The 19,257-nt window shown below is 31.1% G+C and overlaps 1 protein-coding gene across 1 annotated transcript; it reads right to left on the bottom strand.

Annotated features, from left to right (window-relative positions):
* Positions 1-906: 906 nt before the first annotated feature.
* Positions 907-9,731, bottom strand: LOC145119181 (peroxidase 12-like). Its single transcript, XM_079054804.1, has 3 exons — positions 9,447-9,731; positions 1,779-1,973; positions 907-1,682 (listed from the first exon to the last, which is right to left on the bottom strand). The coding sequence occupies exons 1-3, from the start codon at positions 9,690-9,692 to the stop codon at positions 1,062-1,064; spliced, it is 1,062 nt and encodes a 353-aa protein (XP_078910930.1). The 5' UTR covers positions 9,693-9,731; the 3' UTR covers positions 907-1,061.
* Positions 9,732-19,257: the final 9,526 nt, after the last annotated feature.

The raw sequence follows: 19,257 nt of genomic DNA, 5'->3' as shown, positions 1-19,257 counted from the left end.
CCGTTTTCGTCAGACTTTTTACCGTTGTACTACTAATGATGAGACCTTCGATTCTTGTTTAGGTTGTGTCGGCTAAAAATCACTCGATCTAAAATTCGAGTTTTTAGCTGTCTACTTCTAAGCTGAAACTTGTAAAAATCATAACTTCCTCATACGAAGTCAGATTTTGGCGTTCTTTTTATCGAACTTCTCGGTTTAACGAATACTACGACTTTCATTTAGATCACTAAGGCTAAAAAGTAGTTTATCAAAAACTCACTTCTTACGTCATTCAGCACCGTGCCGGTTTTATCGCCGATCTTCGATTGGTCATAACTTCTTCGTTATAATTCGGATTTCGACGAGGTTTTCGCCTACGTGTTTCTAACGAGATTATCTACAACTTTCAACAATAAAATTTTACTTATTTCAAGTTTTATATTTTCGCTAAATTTCACTATTTAGCTTTTAATTGGAATCTCATAAGACTTCCAATAATTTATGAGTGATTCTAAACATAGTTTTACCTTATTTCTAGTAAAAACTATCTGTTAGAACTCAGTACTCAATATCACATAATATTTCATAATATTATTTATATAAAACACGATCTCAAAACGTGTATGTTACAAGTCGTGGCACAATTTTGTGTTTTGTTTACTAAATGAAAGTGGCCTAAATGAAACACGATAAAAACAAAAAAGATTAAACAAAATAACAATTAGTTTATCTTATTTATAATTAATCAAGCAAAACATGACACACATGAAACACATGTTAATATGATGTTAGTTTTTTTAACACGAACACTACACAACGTCATATTTTTCAGAATAGACACGAACACAAATTTGAATTTCAATTACGTCACAATTTTTTTTATTGTCGTATATATTTTTATTATACTGTGTCATTGACTCACACCCCTAAAAAAACACGTAATACATTGTTTATAGATAAGGTAATTATCACAATCGTAGTATATGTTACAACATTATATGTATACAAACACTATAAAACCACATTATTGCAAGTGATATTGCATTTTATTTGGACATAGATTTGTAAACACAAAATCACTCCTAATATGATGCCAACTTCTCGTCCTCATTGTTTTCCATGCCCGACAATATAAACAGGTTGTTTGAGTTTACACGTGAGCAATTTGTACGAATTTGCCCTTGTGTGCCTGTCAATACACTTAATTGTCCCATCTTTATCATTGCATTCACAAAGTCACGGAAAAACAAGGTTTGGTTGATCGCATAGTTTGTGACGATGCCTCGAGTCCTGCTATCCGTATACAAGTCTTGGTCTGATGTGAAAAGCCCTTGACGATTCATGAGGTCAACGTAATACCTATTATCGAACACATTTGGGGACCGAATGTCCATGAAAGTGGTGTTGTCGGTTACATTTGTTGGGCATGTTAATCTTAGATTATTGAAAAAGGTTTGGTCCATTGTTGGATCTCGTGTTGGGAAGAGCCGAGGGGTGAAAGAGGTGCAGTGGGCTATCCCGATGGTGTGGCCACCGGATAGGGCCACAACATCAGTGGGAGTGAACCCTTTCGTGGAAAGGGAATTTAATATTGTGGTCGTGTTGGCCGTGGGTGGTGGAAGGTTGGCTAGAGTAACATTTCTAGTGGCAAAGGTAGTTCCGTCACGTCTGCCCAACGGTATGCTATAGTTGGGACCACCTGACTGTATCATTAAGTAAATAATCAAATTAATAAATTTTTTTAATGAGAAAGTAACAAATTTTTAAAAAATGTGCTCACTAGGGTCGATATTTTATACCAAAAATACCGCATCACGAGCAGCAAGGGCAGTCAGATCCGAACAAGAGACTATGCGGTTGCAAGCATTGTGGACGAGTCTACGAAGATTTTCTATGATCACGAATGCTTGTGCTCGCAAGGATAAGTTGGGTGGTGCATCCTTCTCGCTTGGTCCGCTCGCGGAACCGTCAAGCAACACAGAACCATCACATCCCTAGCAAGTTAAGATCAAGTTAATAATATAGAAAAATTACATTTCCAAAAGGTTATAACTGATTTTTAGGATAATGTTGTTCTAAAGTAACCAAGTCCAAAAAGTTCTTTAAAATCCCTCACTGGATCTTGGATTATGTTCATGCTTTGGCTTTATAACTGATTTTTAGGATAATGTTGTTATAAGATAACTTATATGTGATCCCTTCTTATATTGTTGAGATTTAGTTTCACTTATATGAAAATGACTTGTTTAGCGAGTTACATGCTTTGGCTTTATAATTACATTATGTTCATTTTTTTGAGTTTTGATCTGAATCCAAATTTCTTTTGAAATTAGGGACATTAAAAACACCTTCATTTGTTGATCTTATGAAGAAAGAAAATGGAAGAACCACTGATTAAAACTATAATTGTCTCTTCGGAGCTGTACACATAAACTAAATTAAATTAAGAATAAAAAATTAAATTAAATATTTTACATCATCAAAATAAGAAAACTATGTATGGTTTCATCATTGATGTGAGCATTTTCGAAGGACGTTACTTTTTTAGTAGTTATTTATTTTTATTTTTTTTTAAATATATAGAATTAAAAGAATAAGTACACAAATATTTATAGCAAAACTACCTAAAACAAGATTATAAAAAGGTAAATTTAATTCGTACCCCCTTCGATTACCTTGTGTACTCTCATTATGAGTGTAGTAGTATTTGTATACCCTAATGATGTGACGATTTATGTAAGTGAGTGAGTACATATAATAACACCCATAAATCCTATATTTGGTGGCTTTTCTTTCAATATGGATCCAACTAGTTTTGCGAAAAACCCCATTTAATTTGCTCACCTAAGCTTGAAAATTATAGAGAAAAGTCTTGATTATTTTAAAAAGTTTTCCATCTATTATATAGTATTAACTAAGTTAGTTTTCATTCTTTACAATTTTATGATTAAAACTCTCAACCAACTTTGTCCAACTTAAATAACCAAAATAGAAATCTTGCCAACGTTTGTTGTTAATCATTGCATTTAACAAAGTTAATAAAACTAAAGTACCTCAAACAATCTTAAAATATCTTCAAATTATTACTAATAGTCAATAAGTATATCAAAACACGAATGTTTTCCAAAAAGACCATTTAAAATTTAGAACATATTTGAAATCAACTTTATTTACGAAATATACATTCTAATTTGGGAAATTAAGAAATTTAACCATTTTTTTAACGTGTATTTGAAGATAAATCAAAAAAAAAATTTAATAAAAATAACCATTTTGTCCAGAATGGAGATTCCAGACCAAGAAAAAACGTCTTTCTCGACTCATTCCGGAACGGCGCCCCGGATTCCGGACCAACATTCCCGATTTTGGACTAAAATTTTATATTTTGAAAAAAAAAATCTAAGAAATTTTAAAAATAAGTCAGAAATCCGAAAAATGATTCCGGAGTTCAAGAAAAAAAATCATTTTTTTTCTTAATTTGACAACAAATTAAACAAACATAATAATATGAACTATATGCGATATTGGTATATAAAATTAGATATTTTATTGAAAAACGGTGAAATTAAACATTAGGAATTGTAATATTCAGAATACAAAAAAAAACAAAAAAAAAAAATTATTCAAAATAATGTATTCTGAAGAAAATTGTTATTTTTCAAAAACTAAAAAAAGATGATTAATTTAAAAAAAAAACGTTATTCATAATTACTGAAATTCCCATTTAATTTTATATTTAAAGAGATGTTTAAGTTAATCGTATAATATACTATGTTAGTGTTTATTATTTTCTTAAAGTTCCAAACTGAAAATTGAAAATACAAGGGTGTTTTGGCATTACTATTAAAATGACCTTTGGACTTTTAATTTTTCCAAAAACTAAAAAATGTCCGAAAGATGTTTGGTAAGTATAAAAGTTCTTTTTAAAACAACTTTTTGATAAAAAAGAATAGTTTTTCAAAAATCATGAAAATCATGTATATTGTGACTTTTGGCTTTTTCCACTTAAAATCCTTAAAATCCAAGTCAAACACGTTTTAAAAACATTGTTTTAGAAAGAGTTTTTTTTTAGAAAAAGTCATTTTATAAAAAGAAAAACCTTTTAAGTTTAAAAAGTAACCCCAAACACATCCTGTATATCTTCCAAGCTCAACTTTCCTTTATTGAAAACACGAACTATGTACTTTTGAAACACTTTAAAATTTGTGTTTTTTGTTAAAAACATATCTATTATCTATTATTCATTATCCTAATCTTAAATTATATATATATATATATATATATATATATATATATATATATATATATATATATTCCGGTAGGTACTGGTGAGAACTCAAAAAATGGTGAGGACTGCGAGGACAATCCTTCACCACCCATTTCGTCAAGGGCACAAACGTTAAACCCAAATACGTGGTTATGGTGCGTTCGCATGCGACCCACATCTTTGATAATTAATACGGACTCGAGGATTTAATCACCTGCAGCGAACGTCCATGAAACGTCATTTAAGTGAGTTTTATTATTTATTTTAGTTTGTGTTTTATTTTATATTTTATTTTTCGTTAAAAATTCAAAAAGAATTTAATAGATATATGCTCGGTTTTAAAGCTTTTAATTTTTTTTTTCGTTTTTTATTTTTTTCGTTTTTTTAATTATTTATTTCTTGTTTTTTTTAAATATTATTACTACATACCTGAATGTACTAATGTTTTTCTTTATTTTTTTATTTTTATTTTTATTTTATTTTTATAATTTTTTTTTATTTTTTAAACTAAATATCAGTTTGAGTTTTTAATGTATAACAATACTAAAGATCATAATATTTTTTGTCCATACTTTTTTTGAATCATATTATTTTTGGATCATAAAATTTTAAATAAAATTATTTTGAATCGTAGTATTTTGAATAAAATCATTTTTGAATCATATGATTTTGGATCAATAATATATTCAATTAAATATAGTTTTTTGTTCAAAAAAAAAATTATGGATCATTATATATTTTGAATCATTTAATTTTAAATCATAAAATATAATTAAGGATTATAAAATATTTGAGTATAAATATTTTTAGAACATAACAAACTAAGGATCATAATCAAGTTGCATAATTTTTTTTTTGAATCATAAATATTTTGAATCATCACATTTTGGATCATATTATGTTTACTATATTTTTAAAAAATTAATATTTCTTAAAATTACAAATAAATACTTCAAAATCTTATTTTTGAAAAATTCATTTTACAAAGTCACTGGTATATTGAATAGAAATATCCCTTAAACTTTTATGATTTTTGGAGAATATTTTTTCTAGGTTTTTTCAAAAAGACACCTTTTTAATGTATATTTATATTTTCTTTTTAATTTATACAAAGTTTTAAAAAACATCTACATTTGCACATGCACAACAAAAAATTCAATTTTTTTTATATTTCTCGTGGATATACATATACACATGCACATGCACATGTGAAATTTGATACTTAAATTATTGTGAATAAAAAGTTTGTTGGTTCACAGCCTCAAATATGGTTTACCTTTATATATATATATATATATATATATATATATATATATATATATATATATATATATATATATATATATATGAGACTAAAAGATTTTATGAGACATAGATAAGCAATTTTAGCCATTTATTTTGAAAAACAAAAAAATATATTCTAAAATGTAAAATAAATAAAAACGGATTTGATTTTTTTTTAAATATAATTTTCTTCATATTTTTTATATAAAAAATAATAAAAAAAACTTACCTTTTTTACATTATATGAAATTTTTTTAAATCTTTTAGAATATTATTATATTCTACTACATATTATTACACTATAAAATATGCTAATACAATTGTTTATAATATTTTATATTTACTAGAATTATTAAAATATCAGAATATTTTAATAATCTTTTACAATTGTTTGAATATATATATATATATATATATATATATATATATATATATATATATATATATATATATATATATATATATATATTCTATTAGAATATTACATGTAAAACTTTATTAGAATATTTGACATACATTTACAAAAAATGATAATTTATTTTATGTTTTTTTATATTTTTTGTATATATTGTTTTTTGGTTATAAAATATGACGAAATTAATATTCAAAAAGAAAAAAAACTCGAAATTATTATTTTTTTTGCATTTTAGAATTTATTTTTATTTTTTTATCTTCAAATTGAATTGTTACGATTGCATTTTCATGTCTCATCAAAAAGTCAGTCTTATATATATATATATATATATATATATATATATATATATATATATATATATATATATATATATATATATATATATATAGGCCGGTTTAAGTTCTATGGAAAACGAAAACTCCTAAAAGAAACCCTAAAAATCGTAAAAATGCATAAAAAAAATACTTAGAGATCACAAATCTTTTTTTTACTATATATATACAAAAATCACTACTTTTTCATTAAATTCGCTGAAATTTTTTTTTTGAAAAAAAACCACAAAAAAATCGATTTTTTTTTTTCAGCGAATTTGTAAAGATACATACGATGTTTTGGTAAAAAAAGTCATATATATATATATATATATATATATATATATATATATATATATATATATATATATATATATAAAGTTATTGGTAGATCATTTAATAAGTTCATGTCTTATCAGGGTGAACAGGTAATGATACTTATGTTGATTGTGAAGTGCAACATAGACCTTCCACGTAACATCTTATAAACCACAATATATACCTTGAAAACAAAACATGCTAAATGATACTTTTGTTGATTGTGAAGTCCATGTTTTGTCGATAAAACATTGTGGTGTCATGGCACCAATTTTCTGTAATAGTAAAATATTGTGTTGCGTTTGTTTGTGTAAATTTACTTTTTTAGAAAATAAAATTGAGTTTTTATTTTCAGTTTTTAATGAAAATTTTAGATTAAATGATTGGTTGAAACCGTTACAGTTTTTATTTTTCTTTTTAGAAATTTTGAAATATTTAGAGTACTAGAAAATTTATTTTTTCTAATTAGTATATAATATGGAAGAAATAATTTTTTTTAGTTTCTTGAAATCTTTTTGAAAACTTAATCAACCAAAAGGTATTTTAAAATTTTCCTTTTTCATTTGGACTTTTTTGTGGAAAACTGAAAAATATGCCATAACCAAATAAACCCTTACCTTTTCAATACTCTTGATAATTATTTATAAGTTTAGGTCATTTTTGGTCACTTAACTTTTGGTTTTGTGCTCATTTGATCACTTAACTATTTTTAAGTTTTAAAATGTTATCAAACTTTTAACTTTGTGCTCATTTAGTCACTTATCTTTTGGTTTGATCACTTAACTTTTAGATTTGTGCTCATTTAGTCACCTAACTTTTAAAATTGTGCTCATTTAGTGACTAAACTTTTAAAAAAAATTTAAAAGTTTAGTGACTAAATGAGCATAATTTTAAAAGTTAGGTGATTAAATGTGACCAAACCAAAAGTTAAGTGACTAATTGAGCACAAAGGAAAAAGTTTGATGACCTTTTAAAACTTAAAAAGAGTTAAGTGATCAAATGAATACAAAACCAAAAGTTAAGTGATTAAAAATGACCTAAACCCTTATTTGATTTCTAGGGCACTCTCTTGTGTCTAAAAGTGGGTTGGTTATTTGTATCACCAATATTTATTTAAGGGTATTAATGAGATGAAATTTTTGACAAATGAATTAATCTTAATAAATATTAAACAAGTAATGGGTGCGGAGTGCAAATTTGTTTTAGTTTATTCTGATTTGAAGCGAAGTGGTACTTAGGGGTAAACCCGTGAACAACGAGGGTCCGAGGGCATCGTCTTTGGTAGCGAGGTCCAAGGGGTAGAGCCCCTGTCATCTTGGAAATTTTTTATTTGGGTTACTATTGATTATGTAAAATACATAAAAATGGGAAATTGTGTTTTCAAACCCCGTTTTGTAAATGCCATATGCAGTTTTCATCAGTTTCAAACACTTAATTATTTTCCTGGTTTTTGGGCATTCTAATTTGGTACAACAATCCTAACATTTCACGTTCTCTATTCAATAACCACTGAGTTTTATCCGACTGATTTTCGATTATATAATCAAAATATTTTAATCTAAAAGTGTATCACGACTCACAAAGAATCCAAGCAATTAAAAACACCCAAAATTTCTAACAAACTGATCCTAAGGCATTAAGCAAATCAAATGTTTTGTGAATCGTATGTGATTAATCAGATGAAACATGACTGTTTGTTTATTTATATTTATGAACGTCATGTTTGTTTATATTAATTTATTAATAGATATTGTAATTACAATGACCATAATTTCGTGGGCCATATGTATACGTAAAATCATGTGTAAAAGATACGGAGAACCATATTCGCAAATGTGGAAATTCATCATTATTTTTCTGTTAACTAGAAGTTAAAGCACGTAGCCAGCAAGTTTAAATCAATCAAATGTCTTCAACTCTATAATTATCGTCAGATATATCATGAAGAAAAACCCATAATCAACATGATTAATATTCCTTCAGAAAGAACGGGGTCAATAAAGAAAAATCATACGTTTTGGAATCTATTTTAAGATCATAAATTTTACCATCGGAGCAAATTAGTATATAGCAAAAAGGGATATAATCTAACAAGTTGAAGCTAAAAGTAGAAAGGGACGACAACCACCCTTTATGGTATTTATGAAATATCCATCACAACATAACATGCACTCAGCCTTAATTACGATTATCAGATTATGGATCCTTAAATTTAGCAGCATATATAGGATTTTGGATCATTGTATTTATAAATTTAGCAGCATATATAGGATGTTGGATCATTGTATTTATAAATATAACACTCCTTTTGTGTATAAAATAACACAGCTGTTTTTATTTCTTAAATCGACACAAACAATATAACTTTTGTAACATATGTATTTACATAATCTTTATATATGTTCTATTCACCATGGTTTAAGTTGTCATAACGAGTTTTTTAGCAGATCTAATGTAAGGTTTTTACTGATGTTGTCTGATTTGAGTATAAGTAGCTAGGGATAGATAGTCGTCACGTTAACTTAATCAATAATGATTCAAATTCAGTCAACTTGATTCGATCATAAGGTATTGAATATATGAATACAACAGCTATTAGAAAAACTACAATAAAAGTAAAAGAGTTAGAAACATATTCTAGCTAGCTATTCTGAAAGGTCGATCTAGCCGAAGACAATACATTTGAATGGTTTTTCTTTTTTTTTTTTTTTTTTTTTTTTTTTTTTTTTTTTTAATGAAACATAGATCGTAATTCATTTCTCAATTACGATCACTTAATCCAAAGTTTAAGCTGAAAAAATGTCCTGAAAACATCACTTAGATGTATCAAGTATGCATGCGGATATGAATATCATGCAAAAAACGAACGTACTTGAACGAAGCAATCATGGAAGTGAAGTCGGAGCAAACCAGCAGCTTGGCCGATGTCGGAGTTGAAAACTGTCTGAAGCTGTGTGCGTACGATGGATTCAAGCTGCGGACAAGTAGTCCGGTAGAATGTATACGACAAACCCGGCGCAGGTGCCGGAGTTTGGGCTTCTGAAGCTCTCAAGTTACATGATAATAATATAAAAAGGAGTGTTGGTAGGCATGATGCTCTCAAGAAAGTCATAGCCATAGCTACAAGTTTAGGTGACAGTTGGGACTTGTGGCTTTGGGCTGTTGGTTCGTGGCTTGTATTTATAGCCAATTAACTACTAGATAATAGACATACGTGGTTCTATCTAAGCATATTCCATATTTTTTGTATTTAGTTGAAAATGAAAAAAAGATTAAATATATATTTCTTTGAGAAAGTAATATATATATCTTTTTGATTGTTAGTTATTTTCTCAGTGTTTTACTTTTTCCAAAAGAAATTAGAGGATTATAATTGTAAGTGATAAGACATCCACACACAAAAAAAAAAAAAAAAAAAAAAAAAAAAAAAAACTTGAAGAAGTTGTGGAAACTTTTCTTCTTGAAAAAAAGAGGGTAATATTTCCATTTTTTATTTGATTCATTCACTTACAGTAATATGATTTTATTTTTGTTTTCCTTATTTATTTTAATTGAAGAGAGCACCATCATTAGTATATAAAAATCAAATCATATTGATTTGGATGAATAAAAAAACACAAATAAAAATACCATCTTCCTGGAAAGAAATGGTGGTTATAATTTGTGCAATTGAAACAAGAATCAAGACTCTTGATGAAATATAGCACCAAACCTAACTAAGCACTCATAATGTAACTTTTGTTCCAAAGAATCCAAGAACATGTACTTTCTTCACTATCCATTCCTCGTATTCATTTCACATATACATATCTAAAACCAGAGATCATTTACTTTCTTCTATAATAACTTTCTTACCCTTCACTTTACTTCATGTGGATGGCCCACTTGATGCCAATTCAAGTATAGCTTCTTTGTAGCTCTGATCCATAACTTGTCATTTTAATATATATGCAATCCCTCCTACTCTCTATTGCATGTTTTCTGCTCTTGGTATTTCCGTAATTATGACCTTTGAACTACGTCTTGTTAAGGGTACATGAAGTTTGAGTCTAGTGTTGTCTACCTATGTGACTATATAGTTGCAATGATTTCCTGGATAAAACAATTGTAGTACAGAGTAAATTACACGAATGGTCATATGGTTTAGTAAATTTGCGTGTTTGGTGCCTAACTTATTTTTTTTAACTCGGAATGTTCCTACTGTTTGTTTTTGTTACGCGAATGGTCCCTGTCTTACCTAAAAAACTATTTTGCCATTGATTTTTTTAATTTTTTTTAAATAAACACACCCCCAACACCACCCCTTTTACTTTACCTTACTTACGCCACAATTTTTCCCTATTTAAATAATAATACTTTTAGGTAAGACAGAGACCAAGCGCGTAATAAAAACAAACATTAGGGACCAAGCGCATAACAAAAACAAATAGTAGGGACCTTCCAAGTTAAAAAAAAAATAAAATAGAGACCAAACGCACAAATTACCTGAAATCATAGGGATCATTAGTGTAATTTACTCTTGTAGTAAATAAGGTATGATTGCCTGGATAAAACAATTGTAGTAAATAAGGTGAATAACATCTTGTTTATTACCCAATTAATGAAAAGAGTAAATTACAGATTTTGTCCATGTGGTTTGTTCAAATTCGCATTATTGGTCTAACTTTAGAAAAGTGATCATGATCGGTCCCTATGGTTTGCAATTATTGCACCGGTGGTCCCTGAGACACTTACCGTCTTAGAAGTTCCGTTAAGTTTTGTTAAACAACAAAATTGCCCTTTTATTTATCTTTTTCTTCTTTTCTTTAGTTTTATTTTAAAACCACAACCAAATACCATCACCAACTACCAACTACTACCATCAATACCAACACAACCGCATCACCTCGCCACCGATAATAATCACCAATACCAACACCACCACACTACCTACCATTCACCACTACCTCCTATAACTCCAAAACAAAGAGAAAAACTAGAAATCTATACAACCATTAATTACCAAAACCCCTTAAAATTAAAAATCATTTACCACAATAGATACTTAAGGTCACAAATTTACCACAAAAATATATAATAAAGAAATAAAAAATCAACAATACACGAACACATGAATCAAATTGTCACACCCCCAAACCAGAATGGCGGAAACATTCGGGGGTGGTGACTTCACATAGTATCATAACAGTTGAATATTTGTAAAGAAAGTAAACACAACCATCATAATATAGTTTGAAAGTTACATTGTTGCATGTGATACATGTCTAAAGAATATTACAATATGATGATTTAATAAGTTTTGAAAACTGACGCCTTAGCGTTCCTTCTCCAAAAGCTGATGTTTTACCTGTATTACTGATTCCCTGAGAAATACAAGTAGTTTTGAAAAGTGTCAACAATTAAGTTGGTGAGTTCATAAGCGTTTTTGTACTAAAATTGTATGTCTTTCGGTAAAAATAACTAAGCGTGTTTCTAGAAAATCAAATATTTTCCATGTATGTGTGGTAGTTTGAAAAAGTTCCAAAGACCGGAATGCATAAGTATTTTTCATGCTAAAATGGTGAAAGTGGATTTATACATATATAATGTAATTACTGAACGCATTTGAGAGTCTCGTAAATCAAAAATATTTTGATACTCCATGTGAGTTTTATAACCATGCTATTGACCCAGACTGCCTGTAACAACGTTCTTCAGGCGTTGCAGTGTTATGACGTTTGTCACCCCAGACCTGCCGGTCTAACTGTAGCTAACAGTTTAGGTGTGGGATTGTCAATCCCGTATAGATCTATACACAAGTATCACGCTCTCCCTACAAGAGATTATGGTTTATAATGCAGGACTTGAAATGCGTACTTGAGAGTACGGTGAAGTCGGATGTCTCACAAAACTTAGTATCAATAGATTTACGGAATGAAAAGTCCACATTTCTTGTAAATTAAAGTATTTCCTTTTTATAGTGTTTATGTAAAGATGTCATGAATAACTTGTAAACTATACCCATTATAGTTTTTCGAAAGTGTGTTCCGTTTAGTGATAAAACTCGGCGTATTACCAACTTTGCATGTAAAGTGTAACGTTGGTAGTAATGTTGGTTAACATTTATAACCAAAATGTAGGTAAAGTATTTGAAACCATATGTAACGATGCGTATTTTAACATAAGTTTTTCTCGTGTTTCACTTGTATTCCCCCCCCCCCCCCTAAAACATGAAAAAGACGTGAAAATGTAGGGGTATGAACTCACCTGGAAAGTGTGATGATTTGATGAAAACGAGACTTTACTCGGGTAGCACTTCAACCGGAAAGTGGTAAGTTTTTCGGGAATCTCGGAGCTTCGGACCTTCGTCGGGACTTGGATACGTAACCCAGGCGTCGGGGTAGTCTCGAGGGGCTCGGAAGAGAAATGGTGTGAAATAGCAAATGGAGCCGGCACCCTCGCATCTTATTTATAGGGTGAAATTTCAGGACTCACGTTGTGAGCATGGAATGGCTCACGTCGTGAGTTTGGTCCATAGACGCGACGCCTGGTGGTCTAAATCTGTCACACATCAGTCATAGACTCACGTCGTGAGTCTCTAGCTCACGTCGTGGGTCTTCGGATAAGGTCGGTTTGCGTGCCCCGAACTTCAGAAATTTATATCTCTCGCATACGAGCTCCGATTTCGACGTTCTTTATATCCACGCATAGGTGAGATTACGCTCTACAACTTTCGTTTAGACTCTGTCGGCTAATTTTGACTTAAGTTTTTAATATTATATTTTTAACGGGCCGGGACAGGAAAAGTCTGTTAAAAATTCATATTTTCTTCATCTGACGTCCGTTTTCGTCTGTCTTTTTACTGTTGTATTACTATTGTCGAGATCTTCAATTCTCGTTTAGGTTGCGTCGGCTAAAAATCGTTCGATCTCTATTTCGAGTTTTTAGCTGTCTATTGCTATATCCGAAACTTAGAAAAATCATAATTTCCTCATACGAAGTCAGATTTGGACATTCTTTTTATACACGTTTACGGTTTAACATAATCTACGACTTTCGTTTAGATATCCAAGGCTAAAAAGTATCTTATTGAAATTTCACTTTTTACACTTGACAGTGTTTTACCGGTTTTGTCGCGAATCTTTGATTTGTCATAATTTCTTCGTTATAACTCGGATTTGAGTGTTCTTTGTATTTCTGAAAACCTTGACACGGTATCTAACATTTTATGTAACCCAATTGAGACTTTTGAACAATTCGTTTTTGACGCTATTTTTATTGATTCCAAAAATAGATTATAATATTTGACTTTTTGAATATTACATTGACTTGAAATATCGGGTTGTCACACAAATGGTCGAGTGTGTCCATCTTGTGCCAACCACATGAGAAAAATCATAAGATCTGCAAATTTGGCAAAAACATTCAACATCAGAAGCAAATAATAATAATAACTGTTGCTAATTGGGTTTTAGACAAGATTTGTTCATTATTCTCACACATACACATGCGGATATTTAAAGCATATCACAGAAATCCAACTCCAAGTTTTCGATTTAAGACTGAAAAATAACCTTTCTAAAACAACATTTATCACCATTAATGGAGTCAATGAGGAGGGAATCATAGGCAGGGGAGGGGATCATCAGGTGTTGGGGGAGGCGGGACGTGAGAGCTAAGGGCAGATGTGGGAATGGTTGGGTTGTGGAGGAGGTGAGGTTGTAAGGGTGGGTTTGTGGTGTAGGAATGGAGTCAGATTTATATGGGATAAAGGTAATAGTCATTTTCTATTATTACATTGTAGTAGTCAGAGTTTTACCGGAGAGAAAAATAAACAAATTGTTGGTTCCGCAGAAGACGTGATCGTAGAGAAAGGTATTGTCGGAGAAAACGCTGCCGCGGAGGAGCTAATCGTCGATGACGAATTAAAAACAGAAATCAGAGACATATATGGATAGTGCATACGCTTTCTAGAAAGGAGGGCGGTGGCCGGAGGGATGACGTTGGTGTTCGGTGGCAGAATACAACAAGATGAGGATAGTTAGAGTCGGAGTTTGGTAAGGAGAGAAGGTCGTGAAGAATGGCTATAGATTTAGGGTTTTAAATCATCTTTACGAATAATTTCCAGAATTGGTCCCTGATCTATATAGGTTTTGATCTTTTTGGCCCAAGGGTAAAAAAGTCTTTTAACATTATATTTTACAGAAAAAATAGACGGAGTTAACCTTAGGGACCATGGGTATAATTTCTTTAAACCACAAGGATCCATCATTTCAACTTTTCAAAATTGAACCAAAAGTACGAATATGACCAAACCACAGAGACCAAAACTGTAATTTACTCTAATAAAAATAAACCAAAGTATAAATAAGAATCGTATTTCTTGAAGGGAGCTTATCCGTACCTAACGATTTTTTTTTCATCTGCAACACTTTTATGAAAATGGATAATTATAACCTTTTTATATTTTACACTTTATCCCTTCCTATTCTAAAAACATTTCCCACGTAACAGATAACAGATACCAGTACTCTCGCATCAGATACAACCTTTGTTTCCACCACTGCCCACTTTGCTCCGCTGATGATGTAAATACAATTTCAATTTTGTTTCTAGCTTTGGTCGTTTTCTATAGAAACGTGTCTCTTAATCGATTTACAAAAGCACTAAGTTGGAATCTTAAGCTGATTTGGAATCGTTTGCTATATAATCATGAAATGATTTGGAATTGGTTAATCATGATTTGAGTTTTTGATTGTTCTTTGTATAAACATTTATCAATGTGTCTCTTAATCAGTTTGCAAAAGTATTAACTTGGAATGTTGATATAATTTGGAATCGTTTCTTCTAGAATTGGTAAATCATGATTCAGTTTTTTGATTGTTCCCTGTATAGTGTATCGATGTTTCTACTATTAAAAAAAGTGTATCATTGTTTCTAAATTTTTAAAGTTTTCTACATACTTATGTACCAGTGTTTTATAAACACTCTTTTATCAGTTTTTATTATCAATTAGTCTATCATCCTGTCTTCAAATCCAAACATCAAAATGTAATGTTGTAACCAAAAGAAAGGAAATTATGATGCTAAGATAAACAAAGAAAGAAAAGTGCGTTGCTATTATATGCATTTTACTGGGTCTGATTTCGATATTGTCACAGGATCAGAAGAAGGTGGTGGGCATATGGTCATGTTTGAGTGGATTTCTTAATAACGAGTTTTCTTTTAATAAAGAGGGGGATAGATTAGTAAAGTGAGAAAACCAGGTAAGTCCTTGAGTCTTCCATAAAATGGTGTTGGTTTTTGTTGGTGCTGCTGTGAAGTTATCTCCTTTGTTTAAACTCCCAGCCTTCTCACTTGGGTTATAGCTTCTTAGATATATTATTGGCTACTGTTTTTGTTTTCTGGTTGTATTTCTCCTTTGGTTTGATGTACTTTTAATGTTTTTCGAGAAAAATAAAAATAAAACTGAACAATTTTGTCCCTCCTTGGTTAGCATCAGGTCTTTCTTTATCTACATAAAAGGACCAAGTTGGTTTAACTTAAGGGGGTGTTTGGTATAGAGAAATGGAGTTAATTACATTTATATTGTTTGTTTAGCATTGAAAATGAAGAGGAAAGGAAAAAAATGAATTCTTTTTCCAACCTTTTCATTCATTGAACACAACTTTGAAAAGGAGGTTGGTCAAGATCGCTTGTTGGTAATTCAACAGGAAAACATGCACTTTCAGTGATTACAAAACTTGTGAACCAATCCGTTACCATTTTTGAGCCCATGATTCAATGACCAAAAGGAAGACCTCCAAATACAAAAAAGAAAACAGTAATAACTTCCACGACACGAGATCGTTCAAGATTTTAGTTGGTGGAGTCATCACAAAGACGCAATAAAGTGGATGGTGAAAACAACTTAATTGATTTAAATGTATATCCATTAGATACGTTTGATTTGGACGGTCCTTTTTGAGCCATCATATTTCTTTTTATTTTTTATTTGGACAGTTGTTTGGTTTTCTATTTTGGACGGTTGTTTGATAACATTTGTTTGGTAAAAAGTTTCACTACTAGAAAACAACCCTTTAATGACACGCGAACAATGATATGCATTGATTTACGATATGTATTTTTTTTTGTTCTAAAAATATTTTCCGCTTTCCAAAATTTGAAGGATAGAGGGCACGCATTTATGCGTGCCCTAAAATTAGTATCCAACAAAAAAAAGAAATTCAAACAAGGAGGGCACTTATCTTGTAACACCTGTGTTCCAGATTGGTTAAGCCCACTTTTATCAAGGGCCAAAGATGAAGTTTTGAAGGAGACTTTGTGCCATGACGTGGTGCAAGGATGCCCATGACATGGCAATGGATTGGTAGGCTGCGTGTCTATTTGGGCCGCCACGACGTAGGCAACTATTGCCACAGTGTGGCAGCTGTTCTGGCCTAAGCCCATGATTCTTTTAGGGTTTGCTTCATATTTAATCCTCTCTAAGCCATTTTCAGGGTTCATTTCCATCCTCTAATAACTTTTCACCTCTGAAAACCCTAACCTTCATTCCTTGCTTGATTCTTGACCTCTTTTGGAACATTTATTGGCTTGAAGAAGAAAAGGAGAATAAGAAGAAGAAGAAGAAATTGTTTTATTGGTGAAGCTTGCAAAGAAACGTCATCATCATCATCCCATATTCTATTTGGACCCTTGTAAGTGTCAAAGCTTCCAACTTTATTTTTGTGTATGACTAAATCTAAGTTTTGTCCCATGTTCTTCATGTTTGAGCAAGTTTGGAAGGATGGTATTCATAAAGTTGGCAACTTTATGACTCTCCTAAGTCCCATGAGTATCATATGTTGTAGATCTAGTTCTTGGTTGAAGATCTTGTCATTTGCTTGAGATTTGGTCTTTTTAGCTCATTTTTGTTGGATAAGGTGTCTAAGTCCATAACTATTTCTGGTATGTACTTGACCCGGTTTGGCATGGTCCATTTGGGTTGCATGGCATCATGCATTTGGATAGACTAAAATGAAATAAATAACACTTAAGGTTTATTAATATATTATAAGTTCTAATATATTAATAATATTATTTAATTAGTATTGATCAAGAATTAATTTGGAATTAATTAAGTGATGAAAAGGAGACTAATTAAATATATGAGTTGATTGTGTAAATCATTCATACTTATATAGTGGGCTAATGCTTCATGGATTATCAAGTTGGGCTAAAACCCATAGGATGCTCCATGGTGTTTATAGAACCTATGGGTCATGGAAATGAAAAGTCATGACAATTAGGGTTTACATGGTGTAACCCTAATTGTAACACACTATATAAGCTTCATGTTCTTCACCAAAATCGGCCACTAAGATATACAAGTGAGGGATAGCCGATTTCTAAGTGTTCTTCATTTCTCTCTAAGTTATTCCAAGTGCATTTGGTGTTGTGTGAGACATTTGAGGCATCACACTTGAGGTGCTAGGCTCACAAGGTTTTCAAGGAATCCAAACTACTACAAGGTATGTTTTCTTGCTTACTTTTATGTTTAAAAGTTCCCCATGTATGTTAGATAGGATATAAACCTTGGAAATCAAATTTGCATGTATCATAGTAAAACATAGATCCAAGGTTTCTAAGGTTGCATGTACACCTTAGGAGTGTTAGAATGCACAAAACCCTACAATTTTAACCTAAAATGGATTCTTGACATGTTTTGGATATACATGTATATAAAGCTTTCAACTTTATGATGGATCTTATAAACCCTTATGGAGTGGTTGGGTTAAGGACTTTTTCAGATTAAGGACTTAATGGTTAAGACATTGTGTTATATGGATTTATTTAGACCTAGGGTTGGAGATCGTGATCTCTTTGGATGTCTTAATGGATAAAGTTGGAAACTTTATCCATTTAGACCATAGAATGGACCAGATATGAGCTTTAGAGCTCTTGGAATCGAAGAAAGTGACTTAATCTATTAAGTTGTTGGAAACCTAGCGCCCATGGCATGACGAAAGGTCGTCACGACGTAGTGCCTGGGAAATGCCCGTCTATTCGACCGAGGGAGGGCCACGACGTGGTGGTTCACTGAAGTCAACATTGACCGTTGACCTTTGGTATGGATTGACTTTTGGTCAAATTTCTATTTTAGAAGGTAGACTTAAGGTATACCTTGTGTGGATTGTTAGGAGGTGTTTAACACCCATCTTTTGGCGGTGAGAGCTATTAGATGTGGTTGGCATGACATTAAGCTGGGTTTTAGTCGGCTTTGTGATTCAGGTGAGTCTCTTCACTATACTCGTGTCTTTGTGACACTTGCTGATATGTTTGTAGGATGATCGTTGTCTTTGTGTTTGTAGGACGATCGTTGTCTTTGTGACACTTGCTGATATGTCTGTATATGATTGATTGTCTTTGTGACACCTTTTAATTTGATTGTATGTTTTATTTATATGGGGTTGATATGGACCCAATACAACTACATGGTGCTATATAGAGTCATCATTGACTCGGGTTTGATACGGACCCAGGGGTTGATACAGATCCAACACAACCACATGTTGTTATATAGAGTCATTATGGACCCGGGGTTGATACGGACCCGATACAAGTACGTGTTGTTATATACATATAGGTTGTATATCGTATTTTGGGGAAGTCGCTAAGCTTTGTGCTTACAGTTTCATCTTTATGGTTTCAGGTACTTTCGATTC

The sequence above is a fragment of the Lactuca virosa genome, chromosome 6 (assembly GCF_052849685.1).
Source record: "Lactuca virosa cultivar CGN04683 chromosome 6, Lactuca_virosa_CGN04683_v6, whole genome shotgun sequence".
Lineage (NCBI taxonomy): Eukaryota > Viridiplantae > Streptophyta > Magnoliopsida > Asterales > Asteraceae > Lactuca > Lactuca virosa.
Note: the sequence above shows the minus strand (reverse complement) of the source record. Positions and strands in the feature narration are given on the sequence as shown.